Here is a 23,868-nt window from a genome sequence, read left to right as displayed (position 1 = left end):
CAAATTTAAGTTACGTAATAAATTTACATTCAAAAATAAAATACAAATTATGCTCTGTGTGAACTAAGGATATTAAAAACATACTAAAATATGGAGGCGAGAGAAAAGAAAAAAAAATGATAAAAAAATTACATGTTAGATTACATTTTCCATTTGTTTGATTATATATCTTAAAATGATTGTGAATCTTATGAACGAAGTCTTAACATTAACTTAAGATTAGTTAATAAATGTGTATACTTATTAATTTATATGATATCAACTATATTTTTGGAAATATATTTTATTATAAATATATGTTATGAGTTGCGGTTGCGGTTGCGATTTTGCAATATTGAAGAATTTAAAACCGCATCCAAACCGCGAATAAGCGATTTTTAAAATTTAAATCCACAATCAACCCCCATTTCGTCATTATCTGCAAAATACAGTTCGGTTGCGAGCGGTTCGTCTGCACATCCCTGGAATTTGATATTCTTATATCATTGATCAACAATTATTCAAATGGTACAAATATTAAACCTTAACTTGACTGCCATAACTATTATTATAACATTTTAAAATTTTAGACTGGATAGTGTTAAATAGCCAGAGACTGACGGCCGCGCATCATCAAAATACATCAATCTGGGTTCCTGTATCAAGACCCAAACATCAATAAATATAAAGATGAATATAAAACTATAAAATAGAGGCACGTGATTAGGGTGCATGTCACAGCGGCACCGGTATGTCATGATGTTAATAAACAAGATATGTCTTTTTATGATTTGGCATGTCTTTTTATTAATTTCTTTTTTTATTTTTTAATAATTATTTTAATATTAAAAATATCCAGAAATAATAAATATAATTCTAAAATATTTATATATTTAAATATCTAAAAAGTTACTAATATAATTGAGTATTACGATGGTATTCGGTTGTTATTATACTAACTTTAATTTTATATCCAAGTTCACAGTATATAAGAATAAAAAATATGTTTTAAATTTTATTATATTTAATTGATAAATGACATGTCATTTGGGCATGCCTTTTGACCAAAAACATATCTATAAACATGCTTTCTGGAAGTCTCGTGACATACCTAACGTGACTTGATATGAAAATACTTGATGCATGCGGTCATATTGGAGCTTCATAGATGAAAATCTAATATACGGATGTAAAGAAGATAAAACTTTATATACGACTATACTTGATCAAATCTGATTATGTTTCTAATTTGTAATATGTAAGATTGAATGTAAATAAAAAATTCTTCATATCCTATCCAAAATATAAAAGGTTTCAATTTGAATAATTGATTTTATTATTTAAAAAAGAGGGGCTCTAGAAAAATAGATAAATATGATCCGAGCGATTGTAGAGCTCCCAAGGTTTTCCTTTATATATTATATTATTATTATTATTATTATTATTATTATTATTATTATATATATATATTATTATTATATATAATATATAATATAATGATATAACGATTTAAAAATATATTGAGAAAATATGTTTATAGATACCTGTCTTTGTAAAATTTCATAGCCTAAAAATTAAAAAGAAAAATTTTAGGTGAGTATAATATAGTAATGTGATTTTAAGATAACGAGGAGAAATTGTATTAAAAAGAAATTTAAAAAATTTTAAAGATGGCTAGTTGATTTAAATCGAAAGTAGAATTTTTAGAAAAATATTATGAGGACAAAATTGATTTTAAAAAACTTAATAAAAAATGTTGTATTAACTTTAAGAGAATATGATATGATGAATGATAATAAATATTTATAGATATCTTCTTTCTAATATGTTCTGTTGCTAGTCTTCTCCGTTTACTTGGTCTGGTAATTCCTAGTGCCATCTGATGATGAGATGATATATATTGCACACATATAGTTCGTTGTTCCAAATGCTAATATTATTGGCAGGATTTTGGTTAACAAAGAATTTATAGCCCCACAGACTAAATTAATATTGGAGGCACCAATTACTAGCCCATGCTAATACTACTCCCACACACATATCGGAAATTCTCATTCTTTTTGTTATTGGTGTAGCATTAGGACGTGCCTGGTGCTTTATGGTACAAGTGTCATCAGTGTTCTTCTCAATGTAATGTTCTATGAGCCTCTGCTTATATTTTTTTTAAGAAATGTAAGTCAAGGGGAAATCTTGTATAATGCTTTTTGAAGGATGCGATTGCATTCCAACATTGAGTATTTTTCTCCATTTGGAGTCCAATTAACTTGGATGCTGATAATACTTGCTGCTTGTGTAATGTCTATTCGAGGCTATTGCAGTTCATGGATTCCAATTACTTGATATATGGCTCCATAACTCTTCTAATGATAGCAGATACTGAATATTCTCGATATATCAGCAGGTTAGTTCATCCAACTTGCATTTGTATGTGAATTTTGGTAATTCAATTTTCTGCGTTTTAGTTATTAATATCATTGTTTATGGGTAGTATATGTAAGTGTGCTTATTGGAAGTTTCTGTAGCTCTTCTCTAAGGCCTATACATTAAGGTTTCTTCTTATTAATAAAAAATAGAGTTTCCAAATATCCCTGATTTTCCAATTATTTGAAGTTAATAGTCACTACAAGAAAAAAAGAATAAATTTGATCTATTAAATATGACTGCGGCTAAATTTGACCATCACAGATTATATTTACAGTCTGAAAATCAGATACAAACTTTTGTAAACTACAATATGGACTTGAAACAAAAACTTGTTTATTCATTCTGAGCAATACAGAATATATAGAAATAACATTACAACCACTTATACTAGAAATAAGGAAGCCACTAAACAACTACTGCATGACTGCTAGAAAAACGGAAACAAACATGACTAATTCAACCTGTGTCCACTAGCCAATGAATACTGAAGACTAGGACTTATTATTAACTAAAAACCTAACATTCCCTCCCTTGAACTAGACTGCAGTTGCAGCTAGTTAATCCCCGAGATTTCACAAACACCAAGCTTCTTCCTCAGCTCTCGAAATGTCTCTAGTTTCAGAGGTTTAGTAAGAATGTATGCTAGTTGATCTCTTGTTCCACAAAACTGAAGTTGCACTATTCCATCATTCACAAGTTCTCTCAGAAAATGATAACGCACGTCAATGTGCTTGCTCCTACCATGCATCACTGGATTCTTTGACAACTTAATGGTTGAACTGTTGTCACAGAAAATCAGAGTACACTCACTGCCTCTGTAGCCTATCTTCTTTAGCACCCTTTGCATCCATATAGCTTGACAACTACTCCCTGCAGCTGCTACAAACTCAGCCTCTGTTGTGCTTAAAGTCACTATAGGTTGCTTTCGAGATGACCAAGACACTGCAGCTCCACTTAGCATAAAAACGTACACTGATGTACTTCTTCTGTCCTCAATTGATCCAGCATAGTCACTATCAGTAAAACCAACCAAAACATGATTTCCTTCTTTCTTGTAAAGAATACCGAACTTTGCTGTTCCTTGCAAGTACCGTAACACCCGCTTTGCAGACTCATAGTGAATACTTGTAGGCCTTGACATGTACCTACTAAGTAAGCTAACTGCATACATTATGTCTGGCCTCGTTGCAGTTAAGTACATAAGACTTCCAATCAGCTGCTTATAAAACGAACCATCCATCTCCACACCATCTTCGTCCTTGAACATTTTAATTCCTGGAACCATTGGATTTCCAACAGAATTACAATGCTCCATTCCAAACCTCCTTAACACCTCCATTACGTACTTTGTTTGACTTATAAATATACCACCATTGAACTGAGCCACCTTAATGCCAAGAAAGTACCTCATTTTACCCAAGTCTGACATATCAAACTCTTTCATCATAGACTCTTTAAATTCACATATCATTCTTTCATCATCTCCAGTGAATATTAAATCATCAACATATAAACTAACAATCAAACACTTACCTTGTTCGACTTTGGTGAACAGCGTTTGCTCACTATCTTCCTTCTTGAACCCTTCTCTTTTAAAATATGACTCAATTCTGCTGAACCACGCTCGAGGCGCCTGCTTGAGCCCGTACAAGGCCTTGTTAAGCTTATAGACCTTTTGTTCCTCATTCTTTCTTTCATAGCCTCTTGGTTGCTCCACATACACATTCTCAGCTATCTTTCCATGAAGAAATGCTGATTTTACATCAAGCTGAAACACACTCCACTCTCGTTGTGCAGCAAGAGCTAAGATCATTCGAACTGTGTCCATACGAGCTACAGGGGCATAGACTTCTTTATAGTCAATTCCGTATTCCTGAGCATACCCCTTTGCCACCAGACGTGCCTTGTGTTTTTGTACTTCTCCAAGCTCATTCAACTTCGTTTTGTATACCCATTTCACTCCTATTTTTTTTGCTCCTTTTGGTAGGTCCATGAGATCTCACGTTTTGTTCTTCTTAATTGACTTCATTTCAACATCCATAGCCTCCCTCCACTTCTTGTCTTTTACAGCTTCATCATATGTAGTAGGATCAGAGGAGTGAGCAGCAGTAGCAAATAAGACCAAGTGGGTCTCCTCCTCATCAGAAAAACCTTCTCCAGACACATAACTATCCATCCAGCCTGGTGCTCTCCTATTTCGAGATTCCCTTAGTGGAGAAGATTCTGCGTTGTCTTCTTCATTTCCAGAATCTTCTGTATTGTTTTCTTCATTTCCACCACCTGAATATGCATTTCCACCACCTGAATTTCCACCACCTGAATATGCATTTCCATCTTCACTTGTACTTTCGTCTTCTTCACTAGCATTTTCTTCTTCATTTCCACCATCTGAATCTCCATTTGTTTCCTTACTATCTTCCCACTCTAGATCAAAAGCGTTGTCTTCTTCAGTGTTCTTCTCCCAATCCCATTGTTTATCTTCTTCAAAGACAACGTCCCGACTAACAATGATCCTATTGGAAGTTGGATCAAGTAGTCGATATGCCTTTGTGGGTTCACTTACACCAACAAGAACGCAACGGTTACTTTTATCTTCGAGCTTTATTCGTTTAGCATCGGGTACATGAGCATGTGCTATACACCCGAAGACTCTTAGATGTCCTACTGAAGGTTTCTCCTCACACCAAGCTTCCTCTGGAGTCATTTCCTTTACTGCTGCTGTTGGACATCGATTAAGAATGTAGACTGCCCAGTTTACTGCTTCTGCCCAGAATTTCCTTGGAACATTCTTCTCAATCAACATACTTCTTACCATATTCATCACAGTTCTGTTCTTTCGCTCCGCAACTCCGTTCTGCTGTGGTGTATAGGCAGCAGTTAATTGGCGCTTGATCCCATTTTTCTCACAGAATTCGTTGAACTCTCCTGATGTGAATTCGCCTCCCCGATCTGTTCTTAGGCATTTAATGGATTTCTCCATTTCCTTTTCAACAAGAGCCTTATACGACTTGAAAGTGCTAAATGCATCTGACTTGTGAATAAGAAAATAAACCCACGCTTTTCTACTATAGTCATCAATGAAACAAATGAAGTACCTCTTTCTGCCTTGTGAAGCTGGAGAGATTGGACCGCAAATGTCAGCATGGATCAGTTCCAATTGTGCAGATGCTCTCCATGTGCTTTTCTTTGGAATTACATCCCTATGCTGCTTTCCTCTCAAGCACTCAGTGCACACAATTTCGCCTACTGAGAAACTTGGCAAGTTTTCCACCATCCCCTTTGTCTGCAATGTCCTCAATCCTTGGTGACTAAGATGACCAAATCTTTTGTGCCAGAGATAAGCAGCCTCTTCAGTGATTACTTGAAGACAATTCTCGTCCTTGTGTTCCTTGTTAATTGGTTTGGCTTTGGACACCAACACAAACATTCTATTTGTTGTCATGTTGGTTTGAAATATCAAACCCTTTTCGTCATGATAAACACGACACTCATTTGACTTCATTAGTACAGCCAAGCCCTTTTCTTGCAGTTGTCCAACACTGATAAGATTATTCTTCAAACCAGGCACATAGTACACATCTTGTATCACATAGTTGACCCCTTTTATGGTTAGACATACACTTCCCTTGCCGACTACATTCATACTTGCAGAGTTTCCCAATCTGACCACCTTGCTGAGACCTTTCTTTACATCACGAAAAAGGGACAAATCACCACACATGTGATTGCTGCACCCAGAGTCAATGTACCACACAACGTCTTTGTCACCTTCAATCGCCCCAGTATATGCCATTAGCACCATCTCATCAGGTTCCTCTACATCTGCAAAGTTTGCTTGACACTCGTATTGACAGTGCCCAAGTTTATGACATTTGTAACATTCAACTGTTGCCTTATTCCATGGTTGACGACCCCTGCCTCTGCCTTGTCCTCGACCTCCTCGGAAACCAGATTTTCGTTGTCTTCCTCCACCATAGTTGTCTTCATGATTTACCTTTAATGCTTGTTCATCTTCTTCACCTGTTTTAAACTTTTGCTCATGAACAAGCAGAGAGCTCTGTAATGCATCCACAGACAGCTGATCTATATCCTTAGCTTCCTCAATGGAACAGACAATATAGTTCCACTTATCAGTAAGTGTTCTCAAAATCTTTTCAACGATCTTGACATCAGTCACATCTTCTCCATAATTCCTCATGTCATTTGCAATCGTCATTACTCTACCAAAGTAATCAGTGATTGCTTCACCTTGCTTCATTACCAAGACCTCGAAATCCCGGCGTAATCGATTGAGTTGAGCTCTCTTTACTCGAGCATTTCCTTGACACTTCACCTTCATGGAATCCCAGAGCTGTTTAGATGTCTCCTTCTGAGTGATTGTCTTTAGAATTGTCTTGTCAAGTGACTGGAACAAGTAATTCTTAGCTTTCAAATCCTTCAGCTTCATCTCCTCTAAGCTTGTTATTGCCGCTGGTGTCAATCCCTCCCTGCTCGCTGGCTCAACGTAACCCTTCTCAACAGCAACCCAAAACTCTTTTGAACGAAGGAGGTTCTCCATGACCATGCTCCAATGATCGTAATCTCCATCAAATTTTGGAATAGACGCTGCTGTAAAACTTGCTTCTGAACTCATTTCTTGTACTTCCTCACGTGTTTAGTACTACTCTCAGATCTCTCAAGTTATTGCTCTGATACCAAATGTAAACTACAATATGGACTTGAAACAAAAACTTGTTTATTCATTCTGAGCAATACAGAATATATAGAAATAACATTACAACCACTTATACTAGAAATAAGGAAGCCACTAAACAACTACTGCATGACTGCTAGAAAAACGGAAACAAACATGACTAATTCAACCTGTGTCCACTAGCCAATGAATACTGAAGACTAGGACTTATTATTAACTAAAAACCTAACAACTTTTACAATAATCGGTATAAAAATCAGAAAATAGCTACCCATAATTCCTATAAATAGATACATTCCTCTAACTGACATATAAATAACAAATCACCTAAAGACTGGTCAATTCTAAGAAAGACCAGTTATTAAACACTTAAAAACACAAACTTTAACAGTAACTTGCATGGGGTGAGGTTATATAGCACGCTTCAGTGTGTTTGTGCAAAGGCTTTATTCTTAATGAGATGACTATATTAATTGTATTAAATCTGTTGATATATTTGTGGATGTATGCAACTATAACTGTAATCTTTCGGCCAATTTTTTACATCTACTTTAGTGATCAGTATTGGTCGTACACTTGGACGAGTTTATGGAAAAGGATAGTTCATTCATAATTGTTGTAGGTGCAGTTTTCTTACAGAATTGGAAGAGCAACTCCAACCGAGTAAGCCTGTTAGCTGTATAGTCCAGTTGGCATGAAAACAGTAACACATATTTATAATCTCCAAAAATAATCTAGCTCCAATGGATTAAACCTGTTAGCCATAATTATGAGGATGAGAATTGAGTCGCCAGATTTGTTAATTCCTCAGGTCTTCGTCTTCTATATGATTATATCCACCTTTCTCTGTTCACGTCATCTAATACACTCAAGTCCCAAATCCCACCACCTTTACCAAAATTATTCTGTATATAAGTTACACAATCCTATCTCTGTTCACGTCATTTAATACACTCAAGACCCATCATTTTGTATATTAGTTACACAATCCCACTTATGTCTTAATATAGCCGTTGAAATATAACCGTTTGAATTTGAAAATAATATTAAAATACTGTTTTTGAAATATAGCTAAACATTATAGCTAACACCATTGGAATATATTCAGCAAATTTTAGCTAACCATTATTTTACAATATTATAGCTAACCATTATAGTTATTACCCTTGGAGATGCTCTAATGGAATAGTATATATTTTTAAAAAAAATTGATCAAAAGCACAAAATAATTAAGGGAGTGTATTGAATAAGTGATAGATTGTGAATAAAGATGCACAAAAAGCTCATCGCACCGGGTTTTATCCGGGCTTTAAAAAGCCTGTTTTTTTTGAAAACGGATCGGACCGGGCTTTTTTAAAAATCGGGACGGGCTTCCTAAGAAATCTGAATAAAATTCATAATAATTAAATATATAAAAAATAATTTTTTTTTAATTTTTTTTCTAGCCGAGCCGAGATCGAGCCGAACTGAGCCGAGGTCGAGCCGAACATGCCAAAAGCTCGGCTCGAACTCGTTTTTTTAACGAACACATTTTTGTATTTAAACTCGAGCTCGAGCCCTTAACGAACTGAGCCGAACCGAGATTTTCGCAAACAGCTCTACTTAAGCCTTTTTTTGGGCATTAAGATACCGTAGAATACAAGATTGAATTGTATATAGTTTACTAGTACTATGTATTCACTAATGAATAAAAATATGTGGACGGTCATTTTGAGATTGAAGACACAACAGGGCTGAGTTTACTGTTTAAGAAGATTGAGGGGTATTAACCAGACACGCACACACCAACTTTTCGAATCTCCATAGTAAGCCACCCTGAATTTCCAGGGCGTTCACTTGGATTTTTTTAAAACTACTTTCAATAGTACTGCTACGTGTTTCAAATTGGATTCGCACAAGAGTTCCCACATTTATACATTTGGAACGAGGAGTTTGGGCCAATTTATTACTTTCTACTGTCTAGCGGCAAAAATTAAATGAAGTGCTAAATGAATTACATTTTTGGAAAATTTTAAAATAAATAATTTATAACTTAAAATTTATAAGTGGCTTAAAAGTGATAAATAGATAAATACTTATAAGTTATATAAGTGTTTGGTTAACTTTATTTATAAGTCAAATTTTTTTAACTTAAATGAAATATAATAAATAATTTTTAAATATGATTATCTTAATTCGAGATTTTTAAATTAACTTAACATTTTAAAGCATATATTTAAAAACTAAAATTAATAAAAAAATGAAAACTCAAAATATGTTGAGAAAAAATACGTCGTTACTAACATTCAATTTATCAATTTATAAATTATAAATTATAAATTCAACTGATAAGTTGGGATGACAAACAGTCTACATAAGTACTACATAAGTAATTACAGGCTTATAAATCAGAACTGGTGTAAGTACTTAAAAATGAGAACTAGCTTATAACCCAGAAAACAAACAGACCCATGTTCCGTTACAATAATGCAAAACAGATTACATAACATGTTGCATGGTATATATATGATATATAATACTCCAGTTAGTACTCCGTTTTAAGAGTACTTCACTGAATTAGATCCAGTGTTTTGCAGGTCTTTATAAGTTTAGCCAAATGTAACATTCTGCTCTAACATAACAATAAACAGGTCTCTAGACTCTCTATAACTATGATGGACTTGTTCCAATATTAAACTATAAATGAACTGAACTTGAAGTTTTACACAAGTGATTAAAGTATTTGTGGAGCTGTACACGAGAAATTAAAAAACTTGGGGAACACAGTGAATGAAGCAGTTGTGTTGTGGTAACAATTTAAGGTGGAAAACACGGAGCCGGAAAACATGACCGCAACAGCGATTCAGGGAGACAGAGTAAGAAGCAGGGTCATCGGTTTGAACAAACAAGGGTGGATTCTAGCATTTTGTTAACTTACCATTTGGCTTTAGTCTTTGCCGTTTCTCAGTCAGTTGTTTTTTATATTACTGCTTTGTTTTTTACTGGGCATAATTGCGTAGTTAGATGCGACTTAGCAAGCATTCTATCTGGTTTGTTTGACTTTTTGTGGTCAAATTGACTAAATTTTGACCGTAAATTAAATATCAATCTTTCATTATTTTGAAAAACCGAAGAATGCGTATTAACGTAGATTATGTGTACTTTCTAATGATATAATTTTTATAATTTTTTCGATTATATACTATATGAAATTTTTAGTCAAAAATTGGTCAATTTGACCGCAAAAAGTCAAACAGGACATATAAATTGGGACGGAGGGAGTAACTATTTTCTAATCCTCTGGTCTCTAAACATAGACTAGTGAAGTGTCGTTAATTTTTCAACTTTACATTGCTAAATCATACATTGTTGTTCTATTACTTTTACATTGCTAAATCCTATTTCATGGACTAATATTCAAAATGTGTTATGCTAAAAACACCATACACCCGTATTGGTTGGTTAAATAGATTTAGGGTTTAGGGTTTAGGGGTAATAACTATTCTTTTGGTACGAATCAGATGGGAGGAGAATTTATAATTATACTCCCGAGCCAGAGTTGTGACTTAAATACGGTTAATCTTGGTTCACGTTATTTGATATTTTTTCCATCTCCATCTCTCACCACCCGTTAGAACACACAAGCTGAACTTGGACGGCACACTGTCTCAGAGATCTGTACACAAGTACACATATATACACATACAAAAACAATCTATAAATAACATGGAGGCATATCCGCATATGCATAAATAGTCCAAGCATGCATTGTTGTGGAGGGGGCCAACCAAAACACTGTGGTGAAGAGCTTCAAATGCTTGGTTATATAAAATACACAATAGCTGAGAAGACCAGTGATACAAAATATCAGTAGACAAGGTGAGGCCATCCCTGAGACGTGGACCAAAATTTTGTTACCCCATGTATCGTCTCGTCTCATCAAATACTTAACACCATAACACTCTCTTCTTTCTCTTTCGGAACGTTTCTTTAATGAACCAACACTAGTTCGCTCTAGCTTCTTCTAGTTGATTAGTACTTACTAGTTACTACTGATAACTGATTGATCAATTCAATCTACACACATTCAAATCCATATAAATATAGCCCTTGTTTGGTCATTTCGAAAACCATCCATATAGTTTGTTTCCAATATTTAGTATAATCTTATGCTACCTATAGCCTATATAGAAATAACCAGGTCGAGCTGCGGTCGTTACTCTTTAACTTGAATCCAAGTATACATTTATATATACTACTACTGCCTATTCATATCTAGCTAATTTCTAAAGATTTCATCATCGTAATCATGTACTCCATTACATTTCATCTCGTCTTTATCTTCCTCTGCATGCATGCCTGTACTGCTCGCCATCTTCTGCTTGTCGAAAAGGATTCGTCCCAACAAATTTTTCCTGCTAAGGTTGGTCCTTGCTATCCATCTCTCTCAAAGTTAATATTCTTACATCTTGTGATTATTCTGATAGCTGTGTACAAATTTAGAGGTCTTATGATTGCGAAGTTTGATAAGTATATCTGATTCTCATGAAAACTTTTCTAGCAAAACCAGTACTAAGTACTGCAATGGTTGATGATCCTAAAAAAATATTCAAAGTAGATTACACAAAATTGAAGGCTATTCGCAAAATCATATACTTAACTCATACTTATATGTTCACGTCTGGTAATTTATGCTTCTATTGGGATATTTGTTTTTCAGATGGATAAGGTTGTCAGCTTTAATATGAATCAAGAAGACAGTACAAATGGAAACAAGAACATGGTCGACAGAAATGTTCATAATCAGGACGAGTATAGCGTAAACATTGTGGATGCAGCAAAGGAAAATGATACTTCTCAGAAGGAAAAAACCCAAGATCACAGAGGTGTTATTTCGAACAAGTCGCTACTTTCAGTGTCACTGCACTTTCAACAAAAGAACCAGAACAAAAATCCTATATTTTTCTCCGATTATTCAAGACCAAGAACACGTCCTCCATGTCATAATTAAGCAGCCAACACAAAGTTTCTCCATAATTTTATTAGCCTCTATTCATATACTCATACAGTCATATTAAATCCCCAACTATGGTTCATCGATCTAGCATGCTGGACTTTCTAGCCAGAAGATACTTGTATTTTGTAGATTTGATCAATATTTATATACAAAAGAAAGGTTTCTACTAAAAATAGTAAAGGTCACTAATTCATAACTATTGTGATGATAATTCATGACTATTGTGATGATATATGCAATAATTCTTAAGAGTATTATTATGTGAACCTATGACTAAACATTAATAGAGATGTAATTAACATGCAGGGAGTGGGATTGATGTGTCACTGTCCCGAAAAAGGATTCATGAGTCGATGTCCTCCAACAGGATTGATCAGTCAACTTCTCAAGCAGTACTTGTTCCAAATGCAAAACAAATTCTACCAGAGGTAATTAGTTAATTAAGTAACTAATTACACAGTACCTTTAAGTTAGTACTCTGAACAGGAGGCAATGGAGAGGATGGTGACTGGTAAATTGTCTCTTTCATCGTCTCCAAACAGAGTATGGAAAGGCAAAAAGATCCGTGTGTATTATATGTATGCTCATGTTTATGCACCAAATAGTTCCGGTCCCATGTATATGTTTGTCAACAAACAGTACAAAGAGTAAGCATGCCTGTTGGGCCACGACCCCATAGTAAAGAGCCCACTAAAAAGGCCCACTTAGATAGTATAAAAGGACTTGTAAATATATATGAAAAGGGATCTCATATTACACTTTAGCGATGGCGCTAGAAGGACCTCCTAGAAACAACATACAAATAAAAACAATGATAAATAATCAACAAAGCACAAGTAAAAACCCAAACACTAGAGAGATAACTAGTATCAAGCAAATGGAGAAGAACAAAGCTCCATTAACTTCAAAGAGTTTATTCCTAGAAATAGATGGAACAAACAATGATGATCCATTACAACTCGAGGTGCACAAATCTGAAGATAAGAGAACTCGAGTCCTCACTCCACAAGATAAACAGGTACTCACCAGTGATGCACGACCCCATCTGGAAAAAATAAAACGCCAAAAAGACAAGGATTCTACTAAATTCAAACTGGATGCCATGGAGATGGAGGCCGACGACGAGTTACACCGTCCAGATGTTGAACGAAGAATTTTACTCGAGAAGGTAGGGCAAAAACGAGAAATAGCTCGCCTCCAAAGAGAGCTCATGGAGGTCTCCGAAGGACATGTTTCCTCCGAATATCAAACTGAAGACTACGAGCCATCATGGATATCTTCTATGGGAAGTGAATACACGAGGACGGAGGACTCCACAGGGTCGTTGACGTCACGGAGGCGTAGGCGAAGACACGAAGATGACGATATTGCAGATGATGACGACAATATAGAAGGTAGAGGTGTAACAAACCTTACTGAAGATGATGTGATTTTGGTTCGAGATTTCATAAGGACACACTCAAACGAAATGGAAACTTCTTCCGAAAGTCCTCTATCTCGAAGAATTGAAAGGGCTAGAATAAATAGAGATCTTAAAGTTCCACCAATAGAGCAGTTCGAGGGATCCACGGACCCCGCGGACTTCATCCACCTCTTTAATGGACGAATGGCCTTCCATGGACATTCGAATACAGCCAAATGTCAATATTTCTCAACATGTTTGAAATGCCCAGCTCTTATGTGGTACAATAATTTACCACCAAGATCAATAGAATCGTGGACCACTATGAAAAATAAATTCAAATCCAGGTTCTCTACAAACAAGAAAGGGCGAAAAATGACGGCATCACTTGTAAACATTCGCCAAAGGTCAAATGAAAGACTTAGAGAATATATCAATCGGTTTCGGGCTGAGACTATCCAAATTCCTGATTTGATAGAAAATCTTGCCTTAACATATCTTGCAACAGGAGTTTACAGGAGTAGACACAACTTACTGCTCAAAGAAATCTTCGAAAAAATCCCTGTCACTCTCCAAGCAACCATTGACTTATTTAAACATCGGTTATCCCTCCAAGAAGCGGTAGGAAGCATACAAGCAACAAGGTACCCAGGTCGAAGAAACAGTAGGTCGACCGAACGATCATCACAGTGGGATTATCGCAAATGAGGTCGCAGGAATGAAAAGGAACCATCTAGGGCGTCACCCGCCGCTAGTAAACTAGATGAAAAGCCTGTAAAAGGCTCAGAGGACCTTTCAACAACACAGGTATCACCAGTAAATCAAAAGTCATGGTCTCCTAGGCCTCGCGAAGAGCAAGACTTCACAAAGCTCAGCATCGATAAGACTCAAATCTCAGCTATTCTCAAAGCGTCCCCAGGGTACCGAACCCCACGACCCATGAACCCAAACAGACCTCCGAGTAACAAATTCTGTGAATATCATGAAGACACAGGGCATACAACAGAAAGATGCTACTAACTGAAAAATTTGATAGAAGATAAGGTTCAGAGCGGAGAGCTCGCACACTTTGCAGTTAAAGAAGACTCATCACATCACCAACAATACGACCAAGACAGAGTAATTGACTTTATATCAGGAGGTCACTCAGCAGGAGGAAATTCTAACAGGTCAAGAAAATCATATGCACGAGAGGTATTCAGAATTGAATCCAAGAAACCAAAACGAAAACCTTCTCCCATCATCTCTTTTTCAGATGAAGATTATGGTGATAGAATAATAGAAGATCACCAAGATGCACTAGTGATTACCACCAAAATAGGAACAAATACAGTACAAAAGATCCTTGTCGACAATAACAGTTCTGTAGATATCCTCTATTACAGTGCCTTCAAAAGAATGGATATTGGCGATATGAAGTTAAAGGATGCCCGGGATGCACCCTTATATGGGTTTACAGGAAATGTAGTAAGGTAGTTGGGGTGATTGACCTACCTGTACTCTTCGGTTCTTCCCCTTGCCAAACATGGCAGATGGTTAAATATTATGTCATAAACGCAATCTCCAGTTATAATGCGATCATTGGCAGAACTACTTTAGGGCCATTGAAAACAATAATATCCGTCCCCCATCTAAAGATGAAATTCATCACAAATTTCGGGGTCGGCGAGATGAGTAAAGATCAGAAAACATCAAGGCAATGCTATATAAGCTCGACAATTCCGAAGAAAACTCTCCAAATAGAGACTTCAGTCAATTAGGTCGTCGAAGTAGATCCCAAAGACAACACCGAGTCTCCGAAGCCCCCCACTTATGAAGCCGTTGAACCAGTAGAGAAGATACCACTAGATGATGCAGAGCCAGACAAAACAATAAAGATAGGTACAAAAGTTTCACATGAACTCCGGACAGCTCTAATACATCATTTTAAGCAGTTCAAAGACATATTTGCCTGGGCCCCAAAAGAAATGCCAGGCATCCTAGCAAGTATAGCTCTGCATCGTCTAAACCTGAAGACATAAGTTAAAGCGGTAAAGCAGAAAAGGAGAATTTTCTCAAAAGAAAAGCAAGAAACAATTGAAAAAGAAGTAGATAGGCTACTTGAAGCAGGGTCCATCAAGCCCGTACAGTTCCCAGATGGATCGCGAACACTATCTTAGTCAAAAAGAGTAATGACAAGTGGCATATGTGCATTGACTACTCAGACCTTAACAAAGCTTGCCCAAAAGACTTCTATCCGCTCCCTAATATCGATCAACTTATCGATGCAACAACATGCAATGAAATATTGTCATTTATGGATGTTTTCTCCGGATATAATCAAATAAAATTGGCAGAGGAGGATCAGGATGACACTGCATTTATCACTCACAAGGGTGTCTTCGCTTACAAAATAGTCCCTTTCAGGCTTCTAAACGCAGGTGCCACCTTTCAGAGTACAATGGACATAATTTTCAAACCCCAGATTGGAAGAAACGTCCAAGTCTACATGGATGACATTGTGACCATGTCACCCACGACATCAGCACATGTGAACGATTTAAGAGAAATGTTTGAAAGGGTAAGAAGTCATAACATGAGGTTGAATCCAGAAAAATGCTCCTTCGCTCTTAGTGGAGGTCGATTCCTAGGGTATCTCTTAACTCAAAGAGGTATTGAAGCTGATCCCAACCAGATATCATCCATTCAAAATATGACAGCTCCAAAATGCATCAAGGAGCTCCAAGTCCTCGCAGGCTCCATTGTAGCTCTAAGACGTTTCATACCTCAGTCATTAAAGAAATACCTCCCAATATACGAAGCCATTAAGCAGGCATCAAAAAGCAATCCCTTCAAATGGACAAAAGAATGTGAGAAAAGCCTACAACAAATAAAACAATTCCTCACCTCACCACCCATAATGGCAAAACCAAATCCATGCGAACCTTTGAAACTATACCTATCTGCGGTCGATTCAACTGTAGCAGCAGTACTCATCAAGGAGGAAAATTCAGATAAAAAACTCGTATATTACGCAAGCCACATACTAAAAGATGCGGAAACTCGTTATTCAAACATCGAGAAACTCGCGTACGCACTTATAATTGCGAGTAGGAAATTAAGGCAGTACTTCCAAGGACGGCTGATAATAGTCATGACAAATTAACCATTACGAAGAATTTTGCATAAGCCAGATATGACAGGCAGATTAACATCATGGACGGTTGAGCTAAGTCAGTTCCACCTCGAATTCCAACCAAGAACATCTATGAGATCTCAGGCCTTAGCTGACTTCATCATAGAGTGTACCTTCTCAAATCTTGAACCAGGAGAGGTAATTCCCACATATGAAAACAAAGCATGGATACTCTTCACAGACGGGTCATCCACCTCACAAGAAGGAGGTGCAGGAATGGTCCTCACTAGCCCCGAAGGTTTTGTGGTCAAGCAGGCTGTGAAGTTCAAATTCCCTGCCACCAACAACGAGGCTGAATACGAAGGTCTAATAGTTGGTCTCAAACTAGCCCTCAAGCTAGAAGCATGTGTAATTGACATATTCAGTGATTCACAATTGATAGTCAAACAAGTCCTAGGGGTGTTCAAAGCAATTAATGACATAATGTCCATATACATGCAACTCACTCTTAAACTCCTACAAAAGTTAACCTCATGGACCATCAGCAACATTGACAGGTCAGCAAACTAGTGGGAAGACACCCTCTCTAAGATGGCTACTTCAAACATCCATCAGGTCACGGACCCCACATATTTCACAAAGTTGTCACACCCATCAATTGAAGTCCGCGAAGTCAACTGTATATCAAATTAAGAAGATTGGAGAACTTCAATAATCAAGTTCATTCAAGGAAATATCACAGAAAGTGACATACAACAACTGAGGAAAATAGAAATGAAAGCCAAGCACTACTGTGTCATTGACAACAAGCTATTCAGACGAGCTTTGGTCGAGCCATTGCTTAGATGTGTTAACAAAAATGAGTCACAAATTGTAATGGAAGAAGTACATTCGGGCATATGTGGAGACCACCTTGCAGGAAAGAACATGGCCTTAAAGATTATAAGACATGGCGTTTTTTGGCCCACCATGCATCAAGATTGTGAAAAGTACACGAAACAGTGCAAACCTTGTCAGCTGTATAGGTCGAAGAACCACAAGCCCTCTGTGCCCTTCAATCCTACCACCACACCTTTCCCATTCTACATGTGGGGCATAGACCTAGTGGGACCGCTTCCAAAGAGCTCCAAGCAGTGTCAATACATCATTGTAGCGGTAGATTACTTCACCAAATGAATGGAAGCAAAACCCCTCGCCCGAATCAGAGAATTGGATGCAATTCATTTCTTTATGGAAAATATAGTATTCCGATTCGGAGTACCCAGAATCATCATTACAGATAATGTCACCCAGTTCACAAGCGAGAGTTGGAAGAACGCTCTCGAAAAGCTCGAGGTCCAGCATCTCAAAGCCTCAGTGGCATATCCACAGGCCAATGGCCAGGTTGAAATCACTAACAAAGCAATTCTACAATGCCTCAAGAAGAGACTGATGGATGCCAATGGAAACTGGGTAGATGAGCTTCCAAATGTACAGTGGAGTCTACGAATTACCCCAAAGGCTGTAACAGGTCAAACACCCTTCAGGATGGCATATGGGACTGAAGCCGTATTACCAATATAAATTGGGTATAAATCCTTGCGCATCGAAAAGTTCAATACCGAAGCTTCAGAAGAGGGACTAAGACTAAACAATGATCTTTTAGAAGAAGTCAAAGAGTCCACACAGTTCAAAATCTCCAAATACCAAAAAAGGGCCGCAGAGCTGTACAATACAAAAATCAAGCCCAGGGGCTTCAAAGTCAATGATTTGGTGTTAAGAGAAGCGGCAACCTCAATATCCTCAAAAATGAATAAAATGTCTCCACCATGGGAAGGCCCGTACAGGGTAATCAAAGTCACTAACTCAGGTTCATATCACCTCACACAGCTCAATGGAACTCCAATACCAAATGCATGGAATGCCGTACACCTCAAGAAGTTCTACCCCTAAGAAAAGAAGAACTCGAAGAAAAAAACTCCTAAGTTTAAATTATTAAGTTATTTAAGGTAAATCTCCAAAATAAAGTCAAGTTGTGTTCGAAAGCCATGATGTAAGACAATATATGCTTGATGATGTTTATCTCAAAAAGTTTTATAAAATCTTCGTCTTTCAACTTAATTTTGCAGTCATATCTTTACCTTAGCGCACACACACACACTCGATTTTAAATCTTCACCCAAGCTTTTTTATTCAAGTCTTAACCTCCACTCGACGAGAAATAAACGACTTACAGTAAGTACTTACTGTTGCAACACAAACAACAAAAATAAAGACAACTCCAAAAGAAAAAAGAGAGGGAGAAACAAGACGCATAGCAAAATTCTCCATAATTACGAGCAATCAATGCTCAAAATACAAGTTCAAATGCCAACACAACCAGAAGATCGGATTCGAAGTTCAAAAAGCCCCGTAGGGTCGAACAAAGTTCAATACCAAAACAAGACAAGAAAATAACGTAAGTCAAATTACATAAACCTCCCGGGGCATACCCTATGTACAGAATATAAAGTTAAGCTCCACTAGGAAGAGTAGACGAGCCAGCTTTACCATCTTCAGCTTTCCCTTTGAGACCAACAATGTAACACTCAAAGCTGTATCCACTAACTTCAAGCCTCGCCTCAGCAAGACGCTTCACGCACTCACCATAGCCCTCTTCGGAAGTGCCAAGAGCCTCAGCTTCAAAATGCGCTAGCTGGGCCGCCATACCATCTAACTTGCTGATCAGTTCGTATTTATCTGCAACCTACTGGCTCTCCTTCTCAACAAGCCCTTCTTTAGAAGCACTAAAAGCGGCCTCAAGTCCACGAACCTCATTCTCCAAGTCAGCTACCTTCACACTTAACGAACCACACTCAGTAATCAGTTCAGACTTTTCAGTCAAAAGGGAAAACACCCTATCAGCAGAGGCATTGTTATCCTTAGTCAAAACATCAGATTTCTTTTCAAGGGCCAAATTCTCAAATCTCAAAGACCGAATCTACTCACGAAGCTTAATCACTTCAGCAGCATCAGCAACCTCACCCAGAGTCAATAACTTACCAAGGTCTGTCGCCACCTAACAAACGAAAACAGGAGAGGCATGAGAAAAGAAAAGAAAAAAAGAGATAAACAAAGAGATATGTTACACACAAAAAGAAAGAGAGAGGGAGAGAGAGAGAGAACTAGATGTACCCTTTCGGTATAAACCTTGCACCTATGCAAGCCAGTCTTTAGGGAATGCACAGAACCACCAACCGAAGAGGCATCACGAGCTACGAAACTTGGACCATCTTGACCAACAGAGGCCGCAACAGACGCCTAATAGACCACATAATCATTTAGCTTCTTGAGTGATGACTTTGGGAAGAATGCCCTTCACGATAACATTTCAAAAGAACAGCTATATGCATGGGATCAGACGCATCATCAGGCTCAGCCATAGGAACAACCTTCGAGTCAACTTCAGGTCCCCTCTCCTCAGGAGCCACAACAACAACAGAAGCTCCAGGCGCTTTGCTTTTTACAAGCCGAGCAAGAAACTCCTCAGTAGGCATCTTAACAAACCAGTCAAACAACTGGCGGAGGCTCGATCCAACAACTGAAATAAAAAAAGGGGGAAAGTCAGAAAATAGCAATGATAAGAATGTACAAATCAAGTATGATCAAACAAAGGCAACAAATCTTACAACAGTGACTAGCCAAAAAGTCAAGATCTATGAACTCCTCAGGATGGTACCTAACAGAAGAACCAAGAAAATGGGACAAGTCCTTAGGCGTCTTCGACCCCAAACGGTTCAAGGACCTTACACGGGCCGGACACAAGGACTTCCAAGGTCCTACACGACTCAATCCGGGTCCCTCATACCAGGCCCATTTATCATGCCAACCAGAATTAGATCCAGGGGCCTCGACAAGCTTTTTACAACCCTCTTTCTTATCAAAATAAAGCTGAATCCCAGTACTTTTCACACGAAAGATAGAAAACAACAAATCGAGAGTAGAAAAACTCATGACGACGAGCTATAACCCCATTAATCTGAAGAACAATATTGGGTACTAACTGACCTAGACCACAACCGAGAGCCTCAAAAACAAAAAAATAAAAAGGATGTGGGGGAAGTTTAAACCCAAACTAAAAATACAAGTCAGGTATGGCATGACGTCCAAGGACTGTAGAAGTCCACATACGCTCACGAGGCAATATAGCCTTCAGAAAAAAAACAATGCCTGGACAATCTATCAAAGTCCAAAGGGGACTTAGAATACAAACTAGGGCGACTAAAGGACTTATGAGACTCAAACTTAGCACCACGGCGAGGCTCCGACACCTCATACACAGAAGGAGTACGCGAACAAGAACCAGCATTCAAAGTGTTTTTCCCGACAGACAAACCACCTCTCTCAACAGGTGAAGAAGAAACACTCTTACAAACACCGATATTACGACGAGAATTACAGTTCAAAACAGGAGTCTTGTAGGAGACAGTATCTCCAAACTCATCCACACTCTCCCGGTACTATCACTCACAGTACCGGAAGAAGTCCGACGAGAAAGACCCATGACCCACGAACAAATACAACGAGAAGAATAGAAGACAAAGAGAAGAAAACAAAAAGAGCAACAGAAGTACCTAAACCACTAAACCAGAAGGAGAAGGGTCCAAGGAAAAGACAAGAAGGAAAAAAGTTTGAAAATAACCAAACACATACCAAGTCCTAGGATTGGAGAGGCAGTTCCCATAAATTAGAATATTCAAAAAGAGTAAGCATGCCCTTGTATGAATGAATATGTGTTAATTGGTAATTAAGCACCCAGTGATCATAAAGCAAAACTGTCAATTGATTTATCAATTATACTTGCAAGTATACGCTGAAATAGTCTGATAAAACAGTAAAGTTACATGAGTGATGCTAACATATTATTAATAACTATCATGTAGGGCTCAGATTCGCGACAACCTCATGAGGAAGAGGAGGCTCTAAATAAGGGAGTGAAAGAGAGGTTTGTGGTTCTGGAGATGGATTATAACCCACCAAAGCGGAAAGCGCCAATTCACAACAAATGAATCTCTCCTTTGGAAATGTATTGAATACATCATGCATCCGTAGATTTGAATGCTGCAGTGATACTAATCTAATAATATTACATGATTAGATACTATTTAAGATGGTAGAATATATTTATAGCGATGAGCACTTGTGATACTTGTATCCTGAATGTGGAGGCTGACTTCCTAAATAAATGAGACTAGTACTACTTATACTTATATATATCTGATTTCTGATTAACTGATACAGAACTTTTGATGAGAACAGAACAGTAGTAGTTCTAATTCCCTTTAGTTATTTGTTAAGTTCTGCAGTTGTAAGTAGGTGTTGTAGCTGAATAATGCAGTGAACTAGAATCTTGAACTAGGAACCTTTTAAGAACACTGAGTGAATTGTTTTCACCTTTTTCTGGTGATCCTTGTAGGATTTTTTTTATTACATGTATAAGGTGAGTCCATGTATCAATTGCAAAACAGAATATAAGCTAGCTGGTCTTTGGTGTAATAAATTAAATGATGAGGTTTCTAAAGACATGTTATACTGATCTCTACCTGTAAAACTTCAACAACGTAGGGTGATGTCAATCCAAATATAACATCAACAAGTCTATCAACATTTATCTTGAATATAGGGCAACCAAGAAACTATCTTTTTATGAGTTGTTCTCGGATGTGGTCACAAATAAATTTTCAAGTCAGACAATATCATGCTAATTGGGATTTGCTTGCTCATTTTAGAAGAGCAGCTAGACACAAATGCATGAAGTCATGTTAATGTAACAAACTACTTTATAACTTGGCAAACTTTAGGACGTGTATGAAGTTTCGACTCGCAAGCTTATCAATATAGCAATGTTAATATAAATTTTTTTCTAAATATTTTTGTAAAAAAATCTGACATTTACTTATCGTGCTAAGTTTAGGTCGATAAATAATTTTTGAAGATAATTTTCTCGCTACTAAAATAATAACCGACTTTGTTTCTTTAAAATTCTACATTTATTTAGAAATTTAAAATTACCGCCATGAAATCGGAAATTCAAAAAAAAATTAATATTATTTTAGAATAAATTATTTATTTTATTTTAAAGTATATTTATAAGGTCATTGTGAAATACGGCTTACTCAATTATTTAGATAAACGAGACTATTTAGATAAATGAGTTTGGCTATTTGAGTCCGTTCCAGTGAAATGTTAATTAACATTGTAAGTTGTAACCACAGATTTAGCACCCTTCTATACATTTGTTAAAAACATTATGCTAGGCCCAAAAAGGTGATGGGCTTAACAAAAGGACTAGCAGGAACAGCCTTTTGGGCCATGTAATCGTAAAGATAAAATAGCAACATTTTATTGTTATCGATCATGCATGCACACAACTCACAACTGAACCGCCACGTCTCTAGAGTGTAACTGCTGCAACCCAAATTACATCCCCCTCATCTTCTCATAACATGAACCAACTCAACAAAATTTATACAACTGTTGTGTGAATTAAAAACAGAGAGTTAAAAATGAAGAAATCATACTCATTTCTAGAGAAGAAACTGCAAGAAATAGAACAAGCTCAAGCACAAAATGAAGACATCAAACCAAGGATTGAGTTCTTAAAAACTATTATATTAGCCGAAGTTTCTCCTCACAAATCCAACTCTATTCCTCCTCCTCTGCGCTCCATATGGGAGCAACTGACACGACTCGAGTCAGGTTATCTTAAAAAACGAAAAGGTTACGGTACAACAAGTCCAGGTTCATTTTTTATAAGTGACTATGATAATTGTGATCATAAGGAGGATAGTAATGATCCAATGCCGGTACTGGAAACTGTGAAAGCCTCACCAGTGATTGCGGAAAAAACAGTAGGTAATCGCGAGGCTAATGAGAGAAACAGAGGATTGAAGATACATTGGTGCAATTGTTTGGTAATTATGATGAGTAGTGCAGTATTTTTTGTGATGGGAGCGGTTTTGATGTTGAGTTTTTGTGGATGTTCTGGGTATTATTACCATATTAATAATAATAATAATAATATCAGACTCCAATATGCACCAGGTTTCATTACTCCTACTTGATACAATAATATTTGTTCTGCTCATCTTCACTTTTAATTTCTGGTTCTACTGCGTAATTTAATTCGTTGTACAAATATTATCATTAAGTGTAGCCTCCAATTTATTATTGACTTTATTCAAATAGCCATTTTAACCAAGGTTCTGAATTCAAGTGTATTGCATATAACTTTCTCTTGG

The 23,868-nt window shown here is 37.0% G+C and overlaps 1 protein-coding gene across 1 annotated transcript; it reads left to right on the top strand.

The window, feature by feature from the left end:
• The first annotated feature begins 11,228 nt into the window (after window positions 1–11,228).
• Window positions 11,229–21,839, top strand: LOC141701074 (uncharacterized). Its single transcript, XM_074504712.1, has 4 exons — window positions 11,229–11,498; window positions 11,796–11,961; window positions 12,399–12,520; window positions 21,511–21,839. The coding sequence occupies exons 1-4, from the start codon at window positions 11,385–11,387 to the stop codon at window positions 21,634–21,636; spliced, it is 528 nt and encodes a 175-aa protein (XP_074360813.1). The 5' UTR covers window positions 11,229–11,384; the 3' UTR covers window positions 21,637–21,839.
• The last annotated feature ends 2,029 nt before the right edge of the window (window positions 21,840–23,868 follow it).

Source organism: Apium graveolens, unplaced genomic scaffold, assembly GCF_009905375.1.
Source record: "Apium graveolens cultivar Ventura unplaced genomic scaffold, ASM990537v1 ctg3297, whole genome shotgun sequence".
Lineage (NCBI taxonomy): Eukaryota > Viridiplantae > Streptophyta > Magnoliopsida > Apiales > Apiaceae > Apium > Apium graveolens.
Note: the sequence above shows the minus strand (reverse complement) of the source record. Positions and strands in the feature narration are given on the sequence as shown.

Bases quoted from the DNA above. Each gene is read 5' to 3' on its own strand.
- LOC141701074 (XM_074504712.1), top strand. From the start codon at position 11,385: ATGTACTCCATTACATTTCATCTCGTCTTTATCTTCCTCTGCATGCAT. The intron at 11,499-11,795 runs GTTGGTCCTTGC...TTTGTTTTTCAG, and splicing joins AACAAATTTTTCCTGCTAAG to ATGGATAAGGTTGTCAGCTT. The intron at 11,962-12,398 runs GTGTTATTTCGA...ATTAACATGCAG, and splicing joins AAAAACCCAAGATCACAGAG to GGAGTGGGATTGATGTGTCA.